Source organism: Nansenia antarctica (genome assembly GCF_963989245.1).
Source record: "Nansenia antarctica genome assembly, chromosome: 20".
Classification (NCBI taxonomy): domain Eukaryota; kingdom Metazoa; phylum Chordata; class Actinopteri; order Argentiniformes; family Microstomatidae; genus Nansenia; species Nansenia antarctica.
Window position 1 is genome coordinate 17797131 of NC_137693.1, and position 20093 is coordinate 17817223.

The 20093-nt window shown below is 43.0% G+C and overlaps 2 protein-coding genes across 2 annotated transcripts; both read left to right on the forward strand.

The window, feature by feature from the left end:
• The first annotated feature begins 5360 nt into the window (after nucleotides 1-5360).
• On the forward strand, nucleotides 5361-9036 carry psmb6 (proteasome 20S subunit beta 6). The gene is made up of 6 exons (XM_080549675.1): nucleotides 5361-5489; nucleotides 5797-5864; nucleotides 6687-6818; nucleotides 7005-7134; nucleotides 7554-7698; nucleotides 8749-9036. Exons 1-6 carry the CDS (start codon nucleotides 5397-5399, stop codon nucleotides 8874-8876), a joined length of 696 nt encoding a protein of 231 aa, XP_080405801.1. The 5' UTR covers nucleotides 5361-5396; the 3' UTR covers nucleotides 8877-9036.
• An 8556-nt stretch (nucleotides 9037-17592) lies between these two features.
• On the forward strand, nucleotides 17593-19870 carry tnfsf13 (TNF superfamily member 13; the record flags this gene model as incomplete). The annotated part of the gene is made up of 6 exons (XM_080549481.1): nucleotides 17593-17751; nucleotides 18553-18652; nucleotides 18768-18815; nucleotides 18901-19019; nucleotides 19186-19324; nucleotides 19761-19870. The coding sequence occupies 6 exons, from the start codon at nucleotides 17593-17595 to the stop codon at nucleotides 19868-19870; spliced, it is 675 nt and encodes a 224-aa protein (XP_080405607.1).
• Nucleotides 19871-20093: the final 223 nt, after the last annotated feature.

A 20093-nucleotide genomic window follows, 5' to 3' on the forward strand; every position in this document is an offset into this window, starting at 1 on the left:
GATGCAACCCAGCCCTCTAGGACCACTGTATAAGTGAACCTCTCCTCTGTGGAGAAAAGCCTCTTATGGACCGCCATTTCCCACGGCTTATGTAGGACAGGAAAGTACAGGAACATCTGTACATCTGCTCTCTGTCTATAGCAGATCTACTCCTCTATCTCTCTGTCTGTCCCCAATAGGCTGGGATGAATGAATGAATGAATGAATGGTCTTTATTGTCATTGCTACAGTACAGGTACCAAACAACGACATTTAGGAGGGGTGGCTCCCCTGGTGTTAGGAAAGGGGAAAAAAAACACTTTAAAAAAACATTTTTCACAAGAAGGGAAGGAGCTGGTTTACATAAATAAAGGCTATGTACACAATCCACTGTACTATACTGTACAGATAGACGACTGGGGTTGTCATATTGCACAATAGTATTGTTTCACGTTATTTAAAGTGTCACAGTTTGCAGGCTTGAAATGTACATATTTGTGCCTCAGCACTACACCTGATTTTTTCAGTCCAGCAGCTGCCATACAATCCGTCCAGACTGTCCAGGGCCCAGAACTTAGGTCTTTGCTGTGTTCAGGGCCTGGACGGCCCTGTGGTAGAAGCTGTTCTTCAGTCTGTTTGTCTTAGCGGCCAGGGTCCTGGGATAGAGGGAATGAAGATACTGAGAAGAAAGAGATGGAAATTAAAATATAAGACAGAGATGGAAATAGAGAGGTTGATGGAGATGGTAGCATTCATCAACATTCAAAGCAGTGCAGTGCTCAAAGGCCTCAAAATATTTTTTTAAGCAAATTAGTTTTTGAGAAACCAGACTGTAATGACTGGAAGTGATGACTCATCTTAATGAGGCTGTCAGAAGTCACAACCCCTCCCTCTTTAAGAGTCGTTTAGTGATGAATAGTCCCTCAGATCAACCTCAGATATGTTTTCTTCGAGGTACATATCTGCAACCACTAATGCCAAATATAAAGGGGCAATCCGGGATTTGTGAATTCATTTGTTGATTTTTAAACAATGACCGTTGATTCTTGAACAATATAAGTGCCTCGTAGGCTCAGTTCATGTCCTAAAATAACTTTATCTAGTCATTTAACTAACCTTATCTAGTCATATCAAAACTTGAGATCTGATTGTGAACAAATACTGACTGACTGACTGACTGACTGACTGACTGAATTAATGGGCTTAAGTACAATAAACTCAGGGATTCTCTCAAACTCATTGACTGTTCACGAATCCAGTAAGTTGTCTGAGTGGATTCATCAATCAGTCTACTTTCATCTCTCTCCCTTCCAGAGGGCCATGGTAGAGTAGCTGTGGAGGCAGCAGTAGGGAGCAGGAGGGATTTCACTGTATTTCTATGCTGTTTCACTCTGGTTCTGTGCAGCAATGGCTTTTAGGAGTGCCGATGATCTGGGATTAAGCTGCACTAAGCGCTCTTTTGATTGACTGAGATCACACTGGCAGCTGGCTGAGGCCAATCTCTCTCTTCCTATTGTAAACTACAGGCCCCAAGGATTCCCAACAGCTTGGCACCTTCCGGCTTAGGAAACCATGGTTACTAAACAAGAGAGTGAGGGACAGAGAGAGAGAGAGAGATAGAGAGAGAGAGAGAGAGAGAGAGAGAGAGAGAGAGAGAGAGAGAGAGAGAGAGAGAGAGAGAGAGAGAGAGAGAGAGCACTAAAGGGAGTTGGGAGTTCAATCATAAAATTAGAGTGGCTATTTTCCTCGAGAAGTCATCCTGTAGTTGAATACATAATGTTACATCTACATTTTCTAACTAACTAATTTTTTATTTTTTTAAAAATAGATTTTGGTCTAAAATGTATCAAATAAAAATGTCTCTATTTAGAAGGTATTTATAGTGATAAAGCATTTTACTTAACATGCAGATATTTGTACATGGGAAGAGGAAGTGAACTGTTGAGACTTTTTCTTTAGTAATGCCACGTGGGTGTGTGTGTGTGTGTGTGTGTGTGTGTGTGTGTGTGTGTGTGTGTGTGTGTGTGTGTTTGTGTGAGGTGAAAGAGGCGGAGAGAGAGACAGGGGGGCGGGGAGTGTCTCTGTGTGTGTATTAATTATCAAAGATAGACCAGATTATTGCTAATCTGTTGTATAAAAGACGTACAGAGATGTTGGAATTTGGGACATTGATCATCTCCAATGTTAATGGCGAGTAAGAGGTATCCACACAGATGCCTGCAGACACAAACACACAGAGATGAGAGTACAGGAGGAGGATGTGAGTACAGGAGGAGGATGAGAGTACAGGAGGAGGATGTGAGTACAGGAGGAGGATGTGAGTACAGGAGGAGGATGTGAGTACAGGAGGAGGATGTGAGTACAGGAGGAGGATGTGAGTACAGGAGGAGGATGTGAGTACAGGAGGAGGATGTGAGTACAGGAGGAGGATGTGAGTACAGGAGGAGGATGTGAGTACAGGAGGAGGATGTGAGTACAGGAGGAGGATGATGTGAGTACAGGAGGAGGATGTGAGTACAGGAGGAGGATGTGAGTACAGGAGGAGGATGTGAGTACAGGAGGAGGATGTGAGTACAGGAGGAGGATGATGTGAGCTGGTGTGATGTTTTGTGAGGACCTGAAGGACTCGTACACAGGAGCCTAACAGCCAGGGGAGACGGTGGCTCCGTCTGCGGCGCTGAGAGAGGCTGAGAGAGGCTGAGAGCTCCACCATCACACCTGTCCCCCGAGGCCGTCCTGCTCTGTCTCACAGCCTCAACACACACAGCTGCAGCTGGGGAGCAGATCTGGTGCTGCCCAGTTAACGTGCACTTCTATCATATATGTAACAGTGTGAGTCTATCATATATGTAACATATATGTAACATATATGTAACAGTGTGAATCTATCATATATGTAACAGTGTGTATCATATATGTAACCATGTCTATCATATAACAGTGTGTGTATCATATATGTAAAAGTGTGTGTCTATCATATATGTAACAGGGTGTGTATCATATATGTAACAGTGTGTGTGTGTGTATCATATATGTAACAGTGTGTGTCTATCATATATGTATAATATATGTAACAGTGTGTGTGTATCATATATGTAACAGTGTGTGTCTATCATATATGTATAATATATGTAACAGTGTGTGTCTATCATATATGTAACAGTGTGTGTCTATCATATATGTAACAGTGTGAGTCTATCATATATGTAACAGTGTGTGTCTATCATATATGTAACAGTGTGAGTCTATCATATATGTAACAGTGTGTGTGTATCATATATGTAACAGTGTGTGTATCATATATGTAACAGTGTGTGTATCATATATGTAACAGTGTGAGTCTATCATATATGTAACAGTGTGTGTGTATCATATATGTAACAGTGTGTGTCTATCATATATGTAACAGTGTGTGTGTATCATATATGTAACAGTGTGTGTATCATATATGTAACAGTGTGTGTCTATCATATATGTATAATATATATAACAGTGTGTGTCTATCATATATGTAACAGTGTGTGTCTATCATATATGTAACAGTGTGAGTCTATCATATATGTAACAGTGTGTGTGTATCATATATGTAACAGTGTGTGTATCATATATGTAACAGTGTGTGTATCATATATGTAACAGTGTGAGTCTATCATATATGTAACAGTGTGTGTGTATCATATATGTAACAGTGTGTGTGTATCATATGTGTAACAGTGTGTGTGTATCATATATGTAACAGTGTGTGTGTATCATATATGTAACAGTGTGTGTATCATATATGTAACAGTGTGTGTCTATCATATATGTAACAGTGTGTGTGTATCATATATGTAACAGTGTGAGTCTATCATATATGTAACAGTGTGTGTATCATATATGTAACAGTGTGTGTCTATCATATATGTAACAGTGTGTGTGTATCATATATGTAACAGTGTGTGTGTATCATATGTGTAACAGTGTGTGTGTATCATATATATAACAGTGTGAGTCTATCATATATATAACAGTGTGTGTCTATCATATATGTAACAGTGTGTGTCTATCATATATGTAACAGTGTGTGTGCATCATATATGTAACAGTGTGTGTGTATCATATGTGTAACAGTGTGTGTGTATCATATATGTAACAGTGTGTGTGTATCATATATGTAACAGTGTGTGTATCATATATATATATAACAGTGTGTGTCTATCATATATATAACAGTGTGTGTATCATATATGTAACAGTGTGTGTGTATCATATATGTAACAGTGTGAGTCTATCATATATGTAACAGTGTGTGTATCATATATGTAACAGTGTGTGTGTATCATATATGTAACAGTGTGTGTATCATATATGTAACAGTGTGTGTATCATATACTGTATGTAACAGTGTGTGCACATCATTAAGTGTATTGTCTTTACATCTCCGTCTTAGGAAATGGGTGTGCAGTGGCATCCAACCTGCTGCAGATCTTCCAGTTCAATGTGATCCGCTGTATTTAATTGTGAAGGAAATATCAAACTGAAATCAATACATGGAGTGATGGTCAGCACACTGGAACACTGATGCTAATGCTGCAGTGCTGTTAGATTTCTCCCTCTCGTGTTCAAGTCAAGACTAAAAACCCATCTTTTTAATATTGCCTTTAAATGACTAAATAATTAAATGATGATTATATAATGATTGGAGCACTTTGCGCTGCAACGTTTGCAGGAAAAGTGCTATCACAAATGTAAAAATATGATTATTCAATCTCCCCCCCAAGAAATAAGTGTGTTTTAGTGTATCACCAAGTACATAGGCTTTAACAGTGTTTTATTTGTATAGTATAGTATAGTGGATAGTGTATATAGCCTTTATTTATGTAAACCAGCTCTTTTTCCCTTCTTGTTTTTAGTATTTTTTTCCTAGCACCAGGGGAGCCCCCCCTCCCAAATTTCGTTGTATGGTACCTGTACTGTATAAATGACAATAAAGACCATTCATTCATTCATTTAACATAGGCTTTAACATAGGCTATAACATAGGCTTTAACATAGGCTTTAACATAGGCTATAACATAGGCTTTAACAGAGTTCCCCTTATTATTTTGTACCCAAACAAAAATAGCAGGCTATAAGAAAATGTGATTATTAAAAAGAAAAAAACTGCAAAAACATGTCATAATTAAAGAAATGTGTATTTACCCATTTACCAGCATTATACCAGCATGATCACCCTCCCACCTCCACCATCACCAATGAGGATACACCCCTTAAACACCCCATACACACAACCCCTGCATGTACCCACGCCATCCAGCAGGGGGCGACAGTCCAACCCCTGCATGTACCTACGCCCTCCAGCAGGGGGCGACAGTCCGCACAACTCTCTGTAACAAGTCAAGTCCACTCCCGAATCAGACTATTGTCAAACCTTCAAGATGGCTGCGTACCTAACGGCGAACCGGTCCGAAAATACCTTTACGACCAATAACCTGGTGCCAGAATGGGCCGGGCAAGAAGTCAGCACCGGGGTGAGAGAACCGAGCAGAGAGCGGTGTTTTTCAATCCGTTTCACTGTGCTGTCCGGGGTGAACACACCGCATTCACCTAGCCGCTAGCTAGCATGCTAGCTAGCTAACAATGATGCTGCAAATGTGTCCTGCTAGCTAACTAGCTACTACCAGTCCCCCTGGAGCCAAGATAGCTATTCACTCTTCTCCTGTCCTACAACTATAATCATAATAATGATGATGATGTTACATACTACTAGATGATGCTAACTGTGTATTATGACTGATGTATTTTGAATTGATGAATGAATGGGTCCTTCATCTGTAGACAACCATCATGGCGGTGGAGTTTGATGGAGGTGTTGTGATCGGTGCTGACTCACGAACAACCACAGGGTAAGAGATGCATGTAGATATGCATGTAGATAGAAACAGACTAGTCAGCATTCACAATGTGATCCTAAATAAACTATATGAAAAAGCTGTCCTGGACAAGGCTAACAAGATAATCGCAGACCCCCAACATCCGCTCTCCACAGAATACGAAGTTCTCCCCCTAGGTAGAAGGCTTCGCATGCCAAGATGTAATTATAAGCTCTTAAAACCATCATTTGTCCCATTCTCCATTAAACTAATCAATTCGCTCAAGCAGAAACGATGATTAGGACATGATCACCAGCACCTGCACTTTATCTTAGACACCACTTGAAGGGCCATGTGCAATATTCGAAAACACCACTTGAAGGGTTATGTGCAATATATATTTATACCAAATGATGCCATGTCCAGGTGGAAACTGCTGCCAATGTCACTCAATGTTTGCTGCTGTCCTGTTGTTTACTTTGCCTACTGTATGTTGTATGTATCGTCTCTGTTGCACTTGAAGCATGAAAGTACCATGCCCAAGACAAGTTTCCCCTCGGGGACAATAAAGTATAATCAAACAATATGCATGTAGATATGGATGTAGATGTGCAGCCAGCCTGACGAACCACAGCATGAGACATTCAAGTTCAGCAGGGTTAAAAAATTGGCCTAGCAACACTGGTTATCTTCTGCAGCACTTGGCAATTACTTTTCTGTCAGAATGTTGGTTGAACTCTGGAGCAACCTGAATCCACAAAACGTTCCCGATCCAATGACTGTCTTCTGTGCTCAAAATCATTCTTTGTATCCTGTGTGTTTAGTGCTTACATTGTTGTTATCCTCTGTGTTTAGTGCTTACATTGCCAACCGAGTAACCGACAAGTTGACTCCCATCCACGATCGCATCTTCTGCTGCCGCTCCGGGTCTGCGGCCGACACGCAGGCTGTGGCTGACGCTGTTACCTACCAGCTGGGCTTCCACAGGTAAACACTCACAAACACCAAAGGCGGCTCGAGTGAAAACTGACAGATAACTACTTGGCAAAAAGTACCGTTCATAGACAAAGAACACAAGTCAGCCAACTCCACAGCCATACTTACAGCCATACAGTGACTGAATCTGAACTTGACCATGGAACTAACTGTCTTCTCTCTCTCTCTCTGCTGCAGTATTGAGCTGGACGAGCCTCCGCTGGTGCAAACTGCGGCTAACCTCTTTAAGCAGATGTGCTACCGATACAGAGAGGAGCTGATGGCTGGGATCATCGTGGCTGGCTGGGACAAGAGGAGGGGTGGACAGGTGAGTGCCCAGTTTCTCTAGTAGGTCATTCTCTCCAGGGTTCCCGCGCAGGTCTTTAAAAGCCTTAAAGTAAAAAATCCAGCAAACCAAATTTTAAGGCCTAAAAAGGTCTAAAATGTCTGTTGTTCATATATAAATGAGGTGCTAGGTCTTAATAACGAGATCCTGCAAGGAAATCAGTCCAACCACATCTATTTACATGGAAATTAATCAAGCTGGAACCAAAGAAATGCCAATTCTCTTCCTTTTTTGTCTGTATGGCAGTGAAATCCCTAATTTCATCACCTCGAGGATGACAAAAAAACTATCATATGGTGTCGCGAATAGGTCAGAAATGATAGGAACCCTGTCTCTCCCAACTATGGTTTTCTTCTAGCTCTCATAGAAACGTGTGGTCCCCCTTCCTCCCTGGCCTGCAGGTGTACACCGTCCCCATGGGAGGGATGCTGGTGAGGCAGCCCGTGTCAGTCGGCGGGTCTGGCAGCTCCTACATCTACGGCTACATGGACGCCAACTACAAGACTGGCATGACCAAGGAGGAGTGTCTGACCTTCTGCACAAAGGGTAGGTTAGCCTATCACACAGGGTAGGCTAAGTCACGTTACTGTTTATCACACAGGGTAGGCTAAGTCACGTTACTGTTTATCACACAGGGTAGGCTAAGTCTAGTTACTGTTATCACACAGGGTAGGCTAAGTCAAGTTACTGTTGTTATCACACAGGGTAGGCTAAGTCACGTTACTGTTTATCACACAGGGTAGGCTAAGTCTAGTTACTGTTGTTAATCACACAGGGTAGGCTAAGTCTAGTTACTGTTGTTTATCACACAGGGTAGGCTAAGTCACGTTACTGTTGTTTATCACACAGGGTAGGCTAAGTCACGTTACTGTTGTTTATCACACAGGGTAGGCTAAGTCACATTACTGTTAATCACACAGGGTAGGCTACGTCACGTTCATGTTGTTATCACACAGGGTAGGCTACGTTACTGTTTGTGCAATAATATATAAATCTTTCGGTAGTGCAGAATATCCCATAGATGGCAGCCGTAGATAATACAAGTCCAATGTGAGACGTCAATAGCAGCATGTTGGTGAGTGTGTGTGTGTAGGAGTGTCAGTGGTCAACGTTACAGCTGATCGTTCAACATGGTCTTATGGTCTTGGGGTAGAAGCTGCCAGAACCTTTTGGTCTCAGGCTCTGTGCTTAGGTAACATCTGAGTGAGGTGGCTGGAGTCTGAGGGTCTAGTTGGCCTTCCTCAGACAGCTGTTGGTGTAGAGGTGCTTGAGGGCAGGGAGTGTGACAGGGAGTGTGACAGGGAGTGTGACAGGGCGTGTGACAGGGAGTGTGGCAGGGAGTGTGACAGGGAGTGTGACTCCAGTGATGACTGGCCAGTCTTCAACACACTCTGTAGAGCCTTGTGGTTGTGTGTGATGCATTTGCAATAAGTAGTAGTTAGGCCACTTGGTGTCAGTCTAGCACCTTCAGTTCTCCAGAATGCCATTCAGCGTTCTCATCTCATCTGAACGTTCAAGGATTTGATTGTTGAATTATCGAAAATGGTCAAACTTGCCTAAATACATGTTGTTAAAATGCCCCTCTTTGCCCCTCAGCCCTCGCCCTGGCCATGGAACGTGACGGGTCCAGTGGGGGCGTGGCCCGCCTGGCAGCCATCACAGAGGAGGGGTTGGAGAGACGGGTCGTTCTGGGAAACGAGCTGCCCAGATTCTCCAACCACTAGCCTGGGGAAAGCTTCTATGCCGACTACCCCAACCATTGTTTTCTGTAGACACAGGACCTTGAAAAGCCATGACGTGTTTGTGTCTCACATTTATTTTGTTTTGGAAATTACAGTTTGTCATGTGATAAAGAATTGCTTGGTAATAAAGAATTTTGGATGACATTTTTTTGGTGTCTTTTATGCACTTGGAAATTGAAAACTGCTCACAATATAAATGTAAGCGTTAATCTGAATATACCGCAGGGAAAATGTGTGTGTGTGTGTGTATTTGTCTCTGCAAAAAGTTGTTGTAAACAGTGTGCATGAGAGGGCCTCTAGCTCACCCCACAAGAGTGTTTGTCTGGATTTCACCACAGTAAATGAAACAGTTTATTCAGCCTAGGCATGCTTTACCATTACAATTAGTCAAAAGACTTATAGACAACTATGACTGCTGTGTTAAAAAAAGAAAGAAAATATTTTGAAAATAAAGCATTTGATATATATAAAAAAAAAAAAAGACAAATAGACAGTTGGGAAAAGTGCAGAGGGAGGTTGTGACAGTTAAGGCTACTTAGGGTAACACTAGACTCGAGCATGATGAGACACCAGTGGTGAACTGCACCTACATTTAGTGAGGTCAGGTGGAGGAGGAGGTCCTGTGAAAATGAAATACAAATATTTTTCACTTTCACTCGATATATTGTGACTGGCAACACGTTTTAAACAAGCAGACAAAATACAAAATAAGTAAATAAATAAAAACTAAAAAGCATCAATCATCCCGAGGGAGTGTGGAGGCCAGTGGCAGTGAGTGACGTGACTGTCGCTCGCGCTGTTAACGTTTTGGCGCCACTCCGGCCAGCCTAGCCTAATGTTGAGGTGACAGAAACATTTAGATGTCGGTAGATAGTTACAGGCCAGGGTTGAGTCATTGATTTAGGTCAGGTTACAGGAGATAAAGGGTTGATTTTAGCTGTTTTTACACGGTAACTATGTGGCACCTAGCGGACAGAGAAGATGAAGGTGAACGGCCTCAGATGGAAGTGGAACAACATGCTACTGAGTTCCTCTCCTTTGCAAAGTGAGTGGTTAACTTTTAAACAGCTTGAGGACGGAGAATTTATTAAGCAAACCATTCCAGAAGACATGTCGTGGGCTTGCAAACTGTTATCTTGGGTCACTCTAGATAGAATCTAAGATAGATTTCATCCATTTGCCCCACCACAGAGGAGTAGCTGAGCTGTGTTTTGTCTCAATCTCACTACCGCAGTTTAAATAGTTTAAAGGGTTCATAGTTTGTATTATATTGTAGGCCTATAGTATGTTGTTAACTGTGCTAAATATTTAAAAAAAACCTCAAACGTGAAATAACTTGGGAAGTTATTAGTGGTTGGTTTGTTAGCTCAGTGAGTACTTGGTACCACGACGTACCTGCGTCATGTCCAGGGGGCGTGGCTACCTGTACGTCAACAAGGTTGCGCTGCTCCTCTCAAAGCACGTGATCGCTTAGTTAGTTCATTCACCCGTTACCGTGACAACGCTTGGCTAGTCAGCTAAATTAGCTAGCTTAAGTTGTAACCGATCTTCGTCCATCAATATACATATTTATCTAAACAACTACTTGTCCTATCTCTATTAGCCTACTGTAAACCTACCACCACCACACAGACATACTCAAAACATATATTATTTCCCCATTATTTTCATAGGCGCAAACACCATACCAAAGCTGATGCATAGTCTGATCTTTCTAACCAAAACGTTTTGGTTAGAGATAGTGCATCAGTGCGTCAGTGCATCAGCTTCAGTATGAACTCTGGAGGGAGGGAGAGAGTAGAAAGTAGGAGCATTTTGAGGGATGACCCTAGGGGATTCTCTTGTGTTTCTCCACAGTCATTGATTGTTTGTTGCAGGCAGAGGCACTAAGTGATGGCGGCTCCTCCTGAGTGTGCCCTGTGGCCCGCTGGTCAATTACCATCTGCGATTGTGTTGTGTAGAAGTCACAGTGCCCTGAGACTCTGCATCAGTCCTGGTAAAAGTTTGGAAACGGTCTCTCACCCAATGTCTCTGATCTAAGTGTTTAGCGTCCATCCATCCACCTCCTCTCCCTTTCTTTGATCTGACCGGCTCTCACATCTGGAAGAGCTGGTTCCAACAGGTGCTGCCCCATAAGTAGACACTGGGCTGTAACCGCGGCTCAGTGGTCTAGCTCTGCGAGGTAATAATGCACGGTATCCATCTGCTGCTTTTTAACTACGTTTTTCATTGTCTGAACAGCTCCTTCAGATTCCCCATTACTCGAACATGAGAATCGTCACATGCTCAAAACCTGCATCCACATACTGTATGTTTGTGTCCTCCATCAGTTCACCATCAGCCTGCAGGGTACACCACTGACCACTGGTGCCCAGACATTGACATTTTTACATTGACATTTTAGACATTTAGCAGACGCCTTTATCCAAATCGACTTACAGTCAGAGTACATTTGTCTAAGCAAGTAGTAAGTCATCTATACATCAGTCATCATCATACAAACTAATCTATGCTAGGATCGGCCTGTAAGCAGGCTGTTAACCACTGTGTGTATCACGTCTCCATGTATACTTAATATGTACTCAGCACATGACACTGTCTTTTTGATTTCATCCACTTGACGCTGAGGAGAGAGAGTGTCTGTGTGTGTGTGTGTGTGTGTGTGTGCCTGGAATAATATGTGTGTGTGCGTGGGTATGCGTGTGTGTGTGTGTGTGTGTGTGTGTGTGTGTGTGTGTGTGCGCGCACATGTTTGTGTACCCTCAGGAGGTCCAGGGTGGTGCAGCGTTTTGAGAGTGAGTGTGCCCCCCCTCCCCTCCTGCAGCCCCCCTCCCTCACACAAAGCACAGAAGATTACTGGAACAGGATCCTCTGTCAGCCAAGGTGGCTGTCTGTCTTCATCACTTTCACCACCACTCAATTACTACATATAGAGAATATGACTCGGCTCAATTATAAATGGGCCTTCACAATCTGTCAGGCAACGCTAAGCTAACTGTTTTAACTCTCCAGTGAAGACTCTCCAGAGCCCACTACATCCTGTGATTGGATGAAGAGGTTCTCATCTAGACCTGAAGGACTGGTGAGTGGTTGGCTGTCTAGAAAGTAAAACATGACACTATGCACACCATCCTCTATGTCTACTCTGTCATTAAAAGAGTGTGGTAGTAGGCCTATCATTATTATGGAATAAAGGAATAGCAATTACTATATTACCATGTAATAACAATGTTGTATAAGGGCATTTTAATGTAAAGTATTAATGGATACTTAAGTTGATGATGTGTTCACAGATCGGTGTGGGTTTGGCAGGAACACGGCCACCAGGACAGAGAGGGAAGAAAGGGGGGAGGGTTTGTCTGGAGAAGCTGCCCTCCCCAGCGGACCTGATGGGCTGTAAGAAGAGAGGGAAGACAGGAGGAGGGGCACAGGGAGGCCAGATGAAACCCAGAGAGGCATCCTTCCTGCAGCACATCGGTGACCTTCACAGGAGACAAGGCTCCATTGACCAGTAAGATAAGGTTACTGGTGCTAGGGGCGTTAGGGGCTAGAGAGACTGATGCTAGAGAGAGTGAGTTAGGGGCCAGGGATGTTGTTTCCAGGGCGGAATGAGTGGCACCTTATAGACACCTTCAGACACATTCAAGTGTCATTTTCCACACCAATAATGGTGTTTACCATGAACCTCAAAAACATTAAACATTGTAAATGAACACAAACACAATCCCACCCCAGGTTGAAGGGGGAGAGGTGGTGGGGCGCCGTGCCCAGATGGAAGGCAGCAGAGAGCAGTGAACCGGAGCCTGTGGACTGTGGTTTCAGTACCACTATAGCGGAGGGGCAAGATCAGACTCCTGTCCCCCGCAGTCCGATGCCCACGCCTTACAGCCAGGAGGTACGGGCTCCCAGCTCTCAGAGATGTTTGAATGCTTTTACAGTAGCAGGTACAGTATGGAGGTAGCAAATGTGAGTATCATTAATCTCTCTAATTCTGCTGTTTGTCTTTGCAGGGTCTGTTTGGAGGGTTTGAACAAGCACACCTTGCCCCTGGGGGGAATCCAATGATGTCCTTTGTGCTGGCAACTGCTGAAAGACAAGCCACGGAAGGGTGGCAAAGGCCTCGTTTGTCCCACAATGAATTCTGGGGCATTTGCCCCACCACAGAGGAGTAGCTGAGTTATGTTTTGTCTCAATTTCACTCAATCTCACTACCGCAGTTTATATTGTTTAAAGGGTTCATAGTTTGTATTATATTGTAGGCTATAGTATGTTGTTAACTGTGTTTTAAAATATTTAAAAAACTCAAACGTTCGTTCATCCAGGGAATATATGGCTATGTTCCTCTTTTAAAATGATATGCAACACTGACAGATTTGAGAGCCAAACAAAGTGTGAAGCAATAAAGATTTAGCAAAACAAGCATTTTTGTTACCATTGTTTGTGCCTTGAACTCTCTGTTCTGTTAGATGTTTTTGAACTTCAACAACATGTGAACCTCCCTACTCATAATCAAGGTCACACTCTGGACCTTATCACCAAAGGCCTAGATATTTCAAATGTTGTTGTAACTGATATTGCCCTGTCTGACCATTGTTGCATATTCTTTGACGTATCTATCTTTCCTGTTATTCAAACTATGTCTAAAACTATTTCCAAACGATATATCAATCAAAAGACCAGTGCACTGTTCACACAGGCCTTTTCCCTAGCCCCCCCCAAACTTCTATTCCAACCTCAGTAAATGACCTTCTACACGATTTCAACTTAAAAATCACAAAAAACATTGATGATATTACACCCATTAGATCCAAATACATCTCTGGTAAGCAAAAAGCTCCCTGGAGAACTGCCCCATCCGTAAAGACCCAAAAAAGAGAATGAATGAATGAATGGACTTTATTGTCATTGCTACAGTACAGGTACCAAACAACGAAATTTAGGAGGGGTGGCTCCCCTGGTGTTAGGAAAGGGGGAAAAAAACACTTTTAGAAAAAGAATAAAATCACAAGAAGGTAAGGAGCTGGTTTACATAAATAAAGGCTATGTACACAATCCACGTAGAATGTCGTAAAGCAGAGCGCAGATGGAGAAAAACAAACCTTCAAGTCCACTATGATATCTATAAAGAGAATCTTCAAAACTATAACTTAGAAATAAGAAGCGCCAGGCAATCGTTTTTCTCTAAGATCATAAACAATAACATCAATAATGCCCGCATCCTTTTCAGAACTGTTGACAGACTAACAAAACCCCCAACACCCATTGCTCAGGAATTTCACTTGACTAGTAAATGCAATGAGCTTGCTGTCTGTGATAGTGAAGAGCTTTGCTGTCTGTGATAGTGAAGAGCGTTGCTGTCTGTGATAGTGAAGAGCGTTGCTGTCTTTGATAGTGAAGAGCGTTGCTGTCTGTGATTCAGATTCAGATTCAGATTCATTTATTTATCAAGGGACAGTGCATATTAATAAAACAAAAATAAATTGTAAATATGCCAGAGTTAGCCCGAAAGCTAGTTTTCATCCGCAGTCCCTATGCCATGATGTTGTATACGGCTCCCTGGAGGAAAAAAGTACATTTAAAAGATAAAATATAGGTAGACCTAGGCACAAAAAAGTAGACAGGACAAGCATTTAGCTTAAGGGCATAACATAGGGGGTTAAAAGAGCATACATTAATCATAGGCGGTTAAAAGGAGGGTACATATAAGCAGAGGGTTAAAAGAGCATACATTAATCATAGGCGGTAAAAGGGAGGGTACATATTCGGTAAGCAGACTAAAAGCAAGCAACATATACGCACGGTAAGCAGACTAAAAACAAGCACACAGACTGTACAGGTAAGACATGTTAGGCGGTACACAGACAGGCGGTACACATGACATACAAGTATAGGACAGGACATTTCAATGTTGGCAGGTGTGTGTGTTGATCATCCACTGTTTTAGGTGCTTTCTAAATGATTTAAAGGTGCCTAATTCTTTAAGGTGCCCTGGAATCAGGTTCCATTCACGTGCCCCTCTAACTGACCAGGCAGACTGACTAAAGGCACTCCTCCTAAATGGGATGGTGCAGTCCCCTCTGGTGACACCCCTTGTGGTGCGTGCTGTACTTCCTGGTCGTGAGATGAAGGTGTTAAGTGGTGGTGGGGCTAAATTGTGGATAGTTTTATAGACAAGGCAGAGGTTTGTGTAGGTTTTCAGATTGTCCCAGCTTAGAATGTTGTGTTTCTTCAGTATTGTGCAGTGGTGAAAGTGTCTTGGCTTCTTGTCTAGTGTTTTGATTGTTTGTTTGTATAGTGACTCGAGTGCTTTGCAGGTTGTGGGATTTGCTTGTGACCAGCTTGTTATGCAGTAGTTGATGTGTGTGAAGATCATGGCGTGGTAGCTGGTAGCTGCCTCTGTTGACATGTAGTCCCTTATAAAGCGGAAGTTGGACAGATTGAACTTGACAATTTTACAGACCTTTTTGATATGTGCCTTAAAAGTGAGGTTGGAATCTAACAGCACCCCAAGATATTTGAACTCGTTCACAACTTGTAGTTGTTCCCCTGAGATAATGACATATGCTTCTTCAGCAGAACGGTTTGTTTTGGTAAAAAACATGCTGACCGTCTTGGTAGTGATAGTGAAGAGCTTTGCTGTCTGTGAGGTAGAGAAGAGCTTTGCTGTCTGTGATAGAGAAGAGCTTTGCTGTCTGTGATAGTGAAGAGCGTTGCTGTCTGTGAGGTAGTGAAGAGCGTTGCTGTCTGTGAGGTAGTGAAGAGCTTTGCTGTCTGTGATTGTGAAGAGCTGTGCTGTCTGTGATAGTGAAGGGCGTTGCTGTCTGTGATAGTGAAGAGCGTTGCTGTCTGTGAGGTAGTGAAGAGCTTTGCTGTCTGTGAGGTAGTGAAGAGCTTTGCTGTCTGTGATAGTGAAGAGCGTTGCTGTCTGTGATAGTGAAGAGCGTTGCTGTCTGTGATAGTGAAGAGCTGTGCTGTCTGTGATAGTGAAGAGCTTTGCTGTCTGTGAGGTAGTGAAGAGCTTTGCTGTCTGTGATAGTGAAGAGCTTTGCTGTCTGTGAGGTAGTGAAGAGCGTTGCTGTCTGTGATAGTGAAGAGCGTTGCTGTCTGTGATAGTGAAGAGCGTTGCTGTCTGTGATAGTGAAGAGCGTTGCTGTCTGTGATAGTGAAGAGCTTTGCTGTCTGTGATAGTGAAGGGCTTTGCTGTCTGTGATAGTGAAGAGCGTTGCTGTCTGTGATAGTGAAGTGCGTTGCTGTCTGTGATAGTGAAGAGCGTTGCTGTCTGTGATAGTGAAGAGCGTTGCTGTCTGTGAGGTAGTGAAGAGCGTTGCTGTCTGTGAGGTAGTGAAGAGCGTTGCTGTCTGTGATAGTGAAGAGCTTTGCTGTCTGTGAGGTAGTGAAGAGCTTTGCTGTCTGTGATAGTGAAGAGCGTTGCTGTCTGTGATAGTGAAGAGCTTTGCTGTCTGTGACTGTGATAGTGAAGGGCTTTGCTGTCTGTGAGGTAGTGAAGAGCGTTGCTGTCTGTGATAGTGAAGAGCTTTGCTGTCTGTGATAGTGAAGAGCGTTGCTGTCTGTGATAGTGAAGAGCGTTGCTGTCTGTGATAGTGAAGAGCGTTGCTGTCTGTGATAGTGAAGAGCTTTGCTGTCTGTGATAGTGAAGGGCTTTGCTGTCTGTGATAGTGAAGAGCGTTGCTGTCTGTGATAGTGAAGTGCGTTGCTGTCTGTGATAGTGAAGAGCGTTGCTGTCTGTGATAGTGAAGAGCGTTGCTGTCTGTGAGGTAGTGAAGAGCGTTGCTGTCTGTGATAGTGAAGAGCGTTGCTGTCTGTGAGGTAGTGAAGAGCTTTGCTGTCTGTGAGGTAGTGAAGAGCTTTGCTGTCTGTGAGGTAGTGAAGAGCGTTGCTGTCTGTGAGGTAGTGAAGAGCGTTGCTGTCTGTGATAGTGAAGAGCTTTGCTGTCTGTGATAGTGAAGAGCTTTGCTGTCTGTGACGTAGTGAAGTGTGAGACCGGGGGCCTCAGCCTTTGACAGTCCGTCTCTCTTAGGAGCCTGTCTGACCTTGTTCTGTCAAAAACAGACAAGCACTCTCTAGGCCAACTTTATATGGGAATTTATTTATGTTTGCTTTTCAAGGAAGAACATTTAGCATTCAACAGTACACATGGAGTCCTAAAATAATAAAGGCCTAATCTAATAATAATAATTATATATATATATATATTTTTTTTACTAAATGAAATCATCGTTTATTTTACTGGTCAACTAGCCCTATTGATTTTCTGGATTGGCCTATTATTTTTCATAAATGTCCATGCAATGTGAAAAGTGCCGTCAATGATCAACCTTCCATTGTTGCTCCTTCTTCCGTTATTTTTAAATGCAGGCCCGACGCCAGAACCTACAGTAAATACAAATATGAGATTAAAAACATTCAAACACTCCCCCGGAATATCAATCATTCCGATTTCTTTTCTTTCTGAACTTTTGATTGGGTGGACAAAAGACGCACGTCTGGGTTGAGCCTTGTAATGTGAGACCATCCATGACTCATTCTTTTCCAAAGAATGTCCAAAGACATCTCATCCCCACACCCCACCCTTTAAAAAGTGAAAGTAAACAGTAGATAAAACATTCATCATTACAGCTTCAGGCGTCTATGGGAACTGGGAAGGGCAGAAACAACTTGCGCGATTGACTGTAAGATCATGGAAAACACTTACACAGTCCATTTCCATGGTTCATATCTCTTGTACGCCGTGTCTCTGGGTCTGGCCTGCACCTGCCTGAGCCTGATGGGTACACAGTCTAACCAGGTCCGACAGCTGCAGAGGGAACTGGCAGAGCTGCGCCAGTGGACCAGTCTGGTGTGTACTGGACAGACAACAAGAGATGCTATCTTGAACAGAGGGGTAGGTGAGTTCATTGCATAATGCAGACACAAAAATTAAATAAACACAATTGAATAAGTTGCCTGCTGCATTATGTAAAGTGTCCTGTAATCATATCATGTCCAAATGAACTACTCATGGCGCTAGGTGTATTCTATGGTGAGGCTCTGCCAGGCCAGTACTGGAAAAAGGTGTAGTTGACAGATGAGACAAAGATTGCCTATTGATTGTAGGGATATTCTAAGCAAGATTACATCCGCACCCCATCAGTGAATGCCCCCTGTGATGAAGTTGGGTGGCTACCTTGTCACAGTGCTGTTGTGTTGTCACTAGGACAGAGAAGTCATTTAGTTAAGTTGGCACCAACTTTGGCACAACCTCACCACTACTATTCAATAGTAGGTATACCATGTAGGTATTACTGTGTTTGCTGGGACTATCGTTGGCCTTCTATTTCTGCCACTGAAGCATAAGGCTTTGCGTTACAATATTAAGCTGCAGTTTTAGAGATAAACTTCAAGTTGATCCCAGGATGACAGAAATGTTCTTAATCTGAGACATCTGATTTCTTGCATCATAAATGTATAAATGTATGATCAAATTAATGTAGTGTCTGCGTACTGAGAAAAGTGCTGTACAAAATAAATGCATTATTACTATTACTATTGTTATATTATTATTGTTATTATTAATAATAATGAAAATAATAATAATAATAATAATAATAATAATAATAATCATTAGTTTCTGTAATGTCACCTCTGGTATTTGATCCAGATGGCTGACTGTCACAGACGCACCACATGGGAAGGAACTGACAAGGCCAGAGGAAAGAGGGCTGTTTCAAGACATGGGAAACGGAGGCAGCGATGCACAGGTCTCTTGTCCCCCCACCCACCCACACACACACACACACACACACACACACACACACACACACACACACACACGCGCGCACTAAACCTACTTATCATTCCCCCGTCATTCAACAGGGAGGAGTGCCTTTCTTCACCTCCATCCTCTGTCCTCCCACTCATATGGTGAGTCAGAGCACTGATGACCTTCATGACAAGTCTGTACGTTCTCAATCTCTTCATATGATGTGTACCCTCTATTTGTTCTTAGATGAAGATGATTACACACTGGTGAGATGGGCTCTGGGAAAGAGTCTAGGCGATGGACTGCAGGTATCTGGGGAAACAGTCACCATAGTAAACGAAGGGACTTACTTCATCTACAGTCAGGTACATCGAAGCATCAGCGAAGTATCGTCAATATTGTCTGGCTGTCTTTTTTCTAGTCAGGCTACATCAGATTGCTATATCATGTGGTTTTGGAGTCAGCCTGACTGTAGTATAGTCGATTTCAAACACAACCATGTCCCACTATACCATGATTTTACGTGACCAGGTGCTGTATAAAGATACAACATGGACCATGGGTCACGTGATCAAAAAGCGTCTACATGGAACTGAGACCAGCCTGATGAAGTGTATACAGAGCATGCCCAGCAACATCACTGTGGCCCAGAACACCTGCTACACCGCTGGTAAGTCTCCTTAGGCCAGACCAGTGGGACTTTCACAGCCACCAGGCTACTGATCACGTTTGTTTAACATAAACCACAACAATAGGTGGTTATCAATATCAATGTTATAATAGGCTGTGTGTGACGCTGTTGTGATGCTTATTGATAAGTTCTGAAGTTTTTCCACAGTGCAGTTTGTTATCCTAGGGCTGTCCCTCGCCCAGGGCTAACTTACTCTCAATTCAGACATGGTTCTTTTGGCACCATGTTTTGAGTGATTTCTGGGGCTAAAATGTCTGGCTCAGCTAGCCGTGGGCTGAAGTCGGTGCCGGCCCACTTAAGTGTGAACTGTTGTTTAGCACCAGGCTAAATCTATCTTGTTTGTGACCTATGTGGGCTGTGACCAAGCTAAATCAATTCTAGCCTGGGGCTAAACGAGCTGTTGTTTCTCCCTCAGGTGTTCATTACCTGGAGCCAGGTAGCACTCTGGAACTCTCCGTCCCCCGCAGAGCTGCTGGCCTCGTCCTCAAAGCCCACGCCACCTTCCTCGGCATGTTCAGGATCTGACACTGACTGTTGAACAAACACAAGATCTGTTGCCTCTAGAAATCGACCATCCCTCAGCACTACAAACTCAGCTTTATGACCCACTAGACCTGTTATACCTTCTCAGACAGAAATACAGTTCAGCTGAACTTCGATAACTGCATTGATCATTCTAAGCTTTACTTTTTTGATAGAGGAAAAAGTGTTGCTTCTGAAGTGTCTATAGTGTTGGAACAGATGTAAT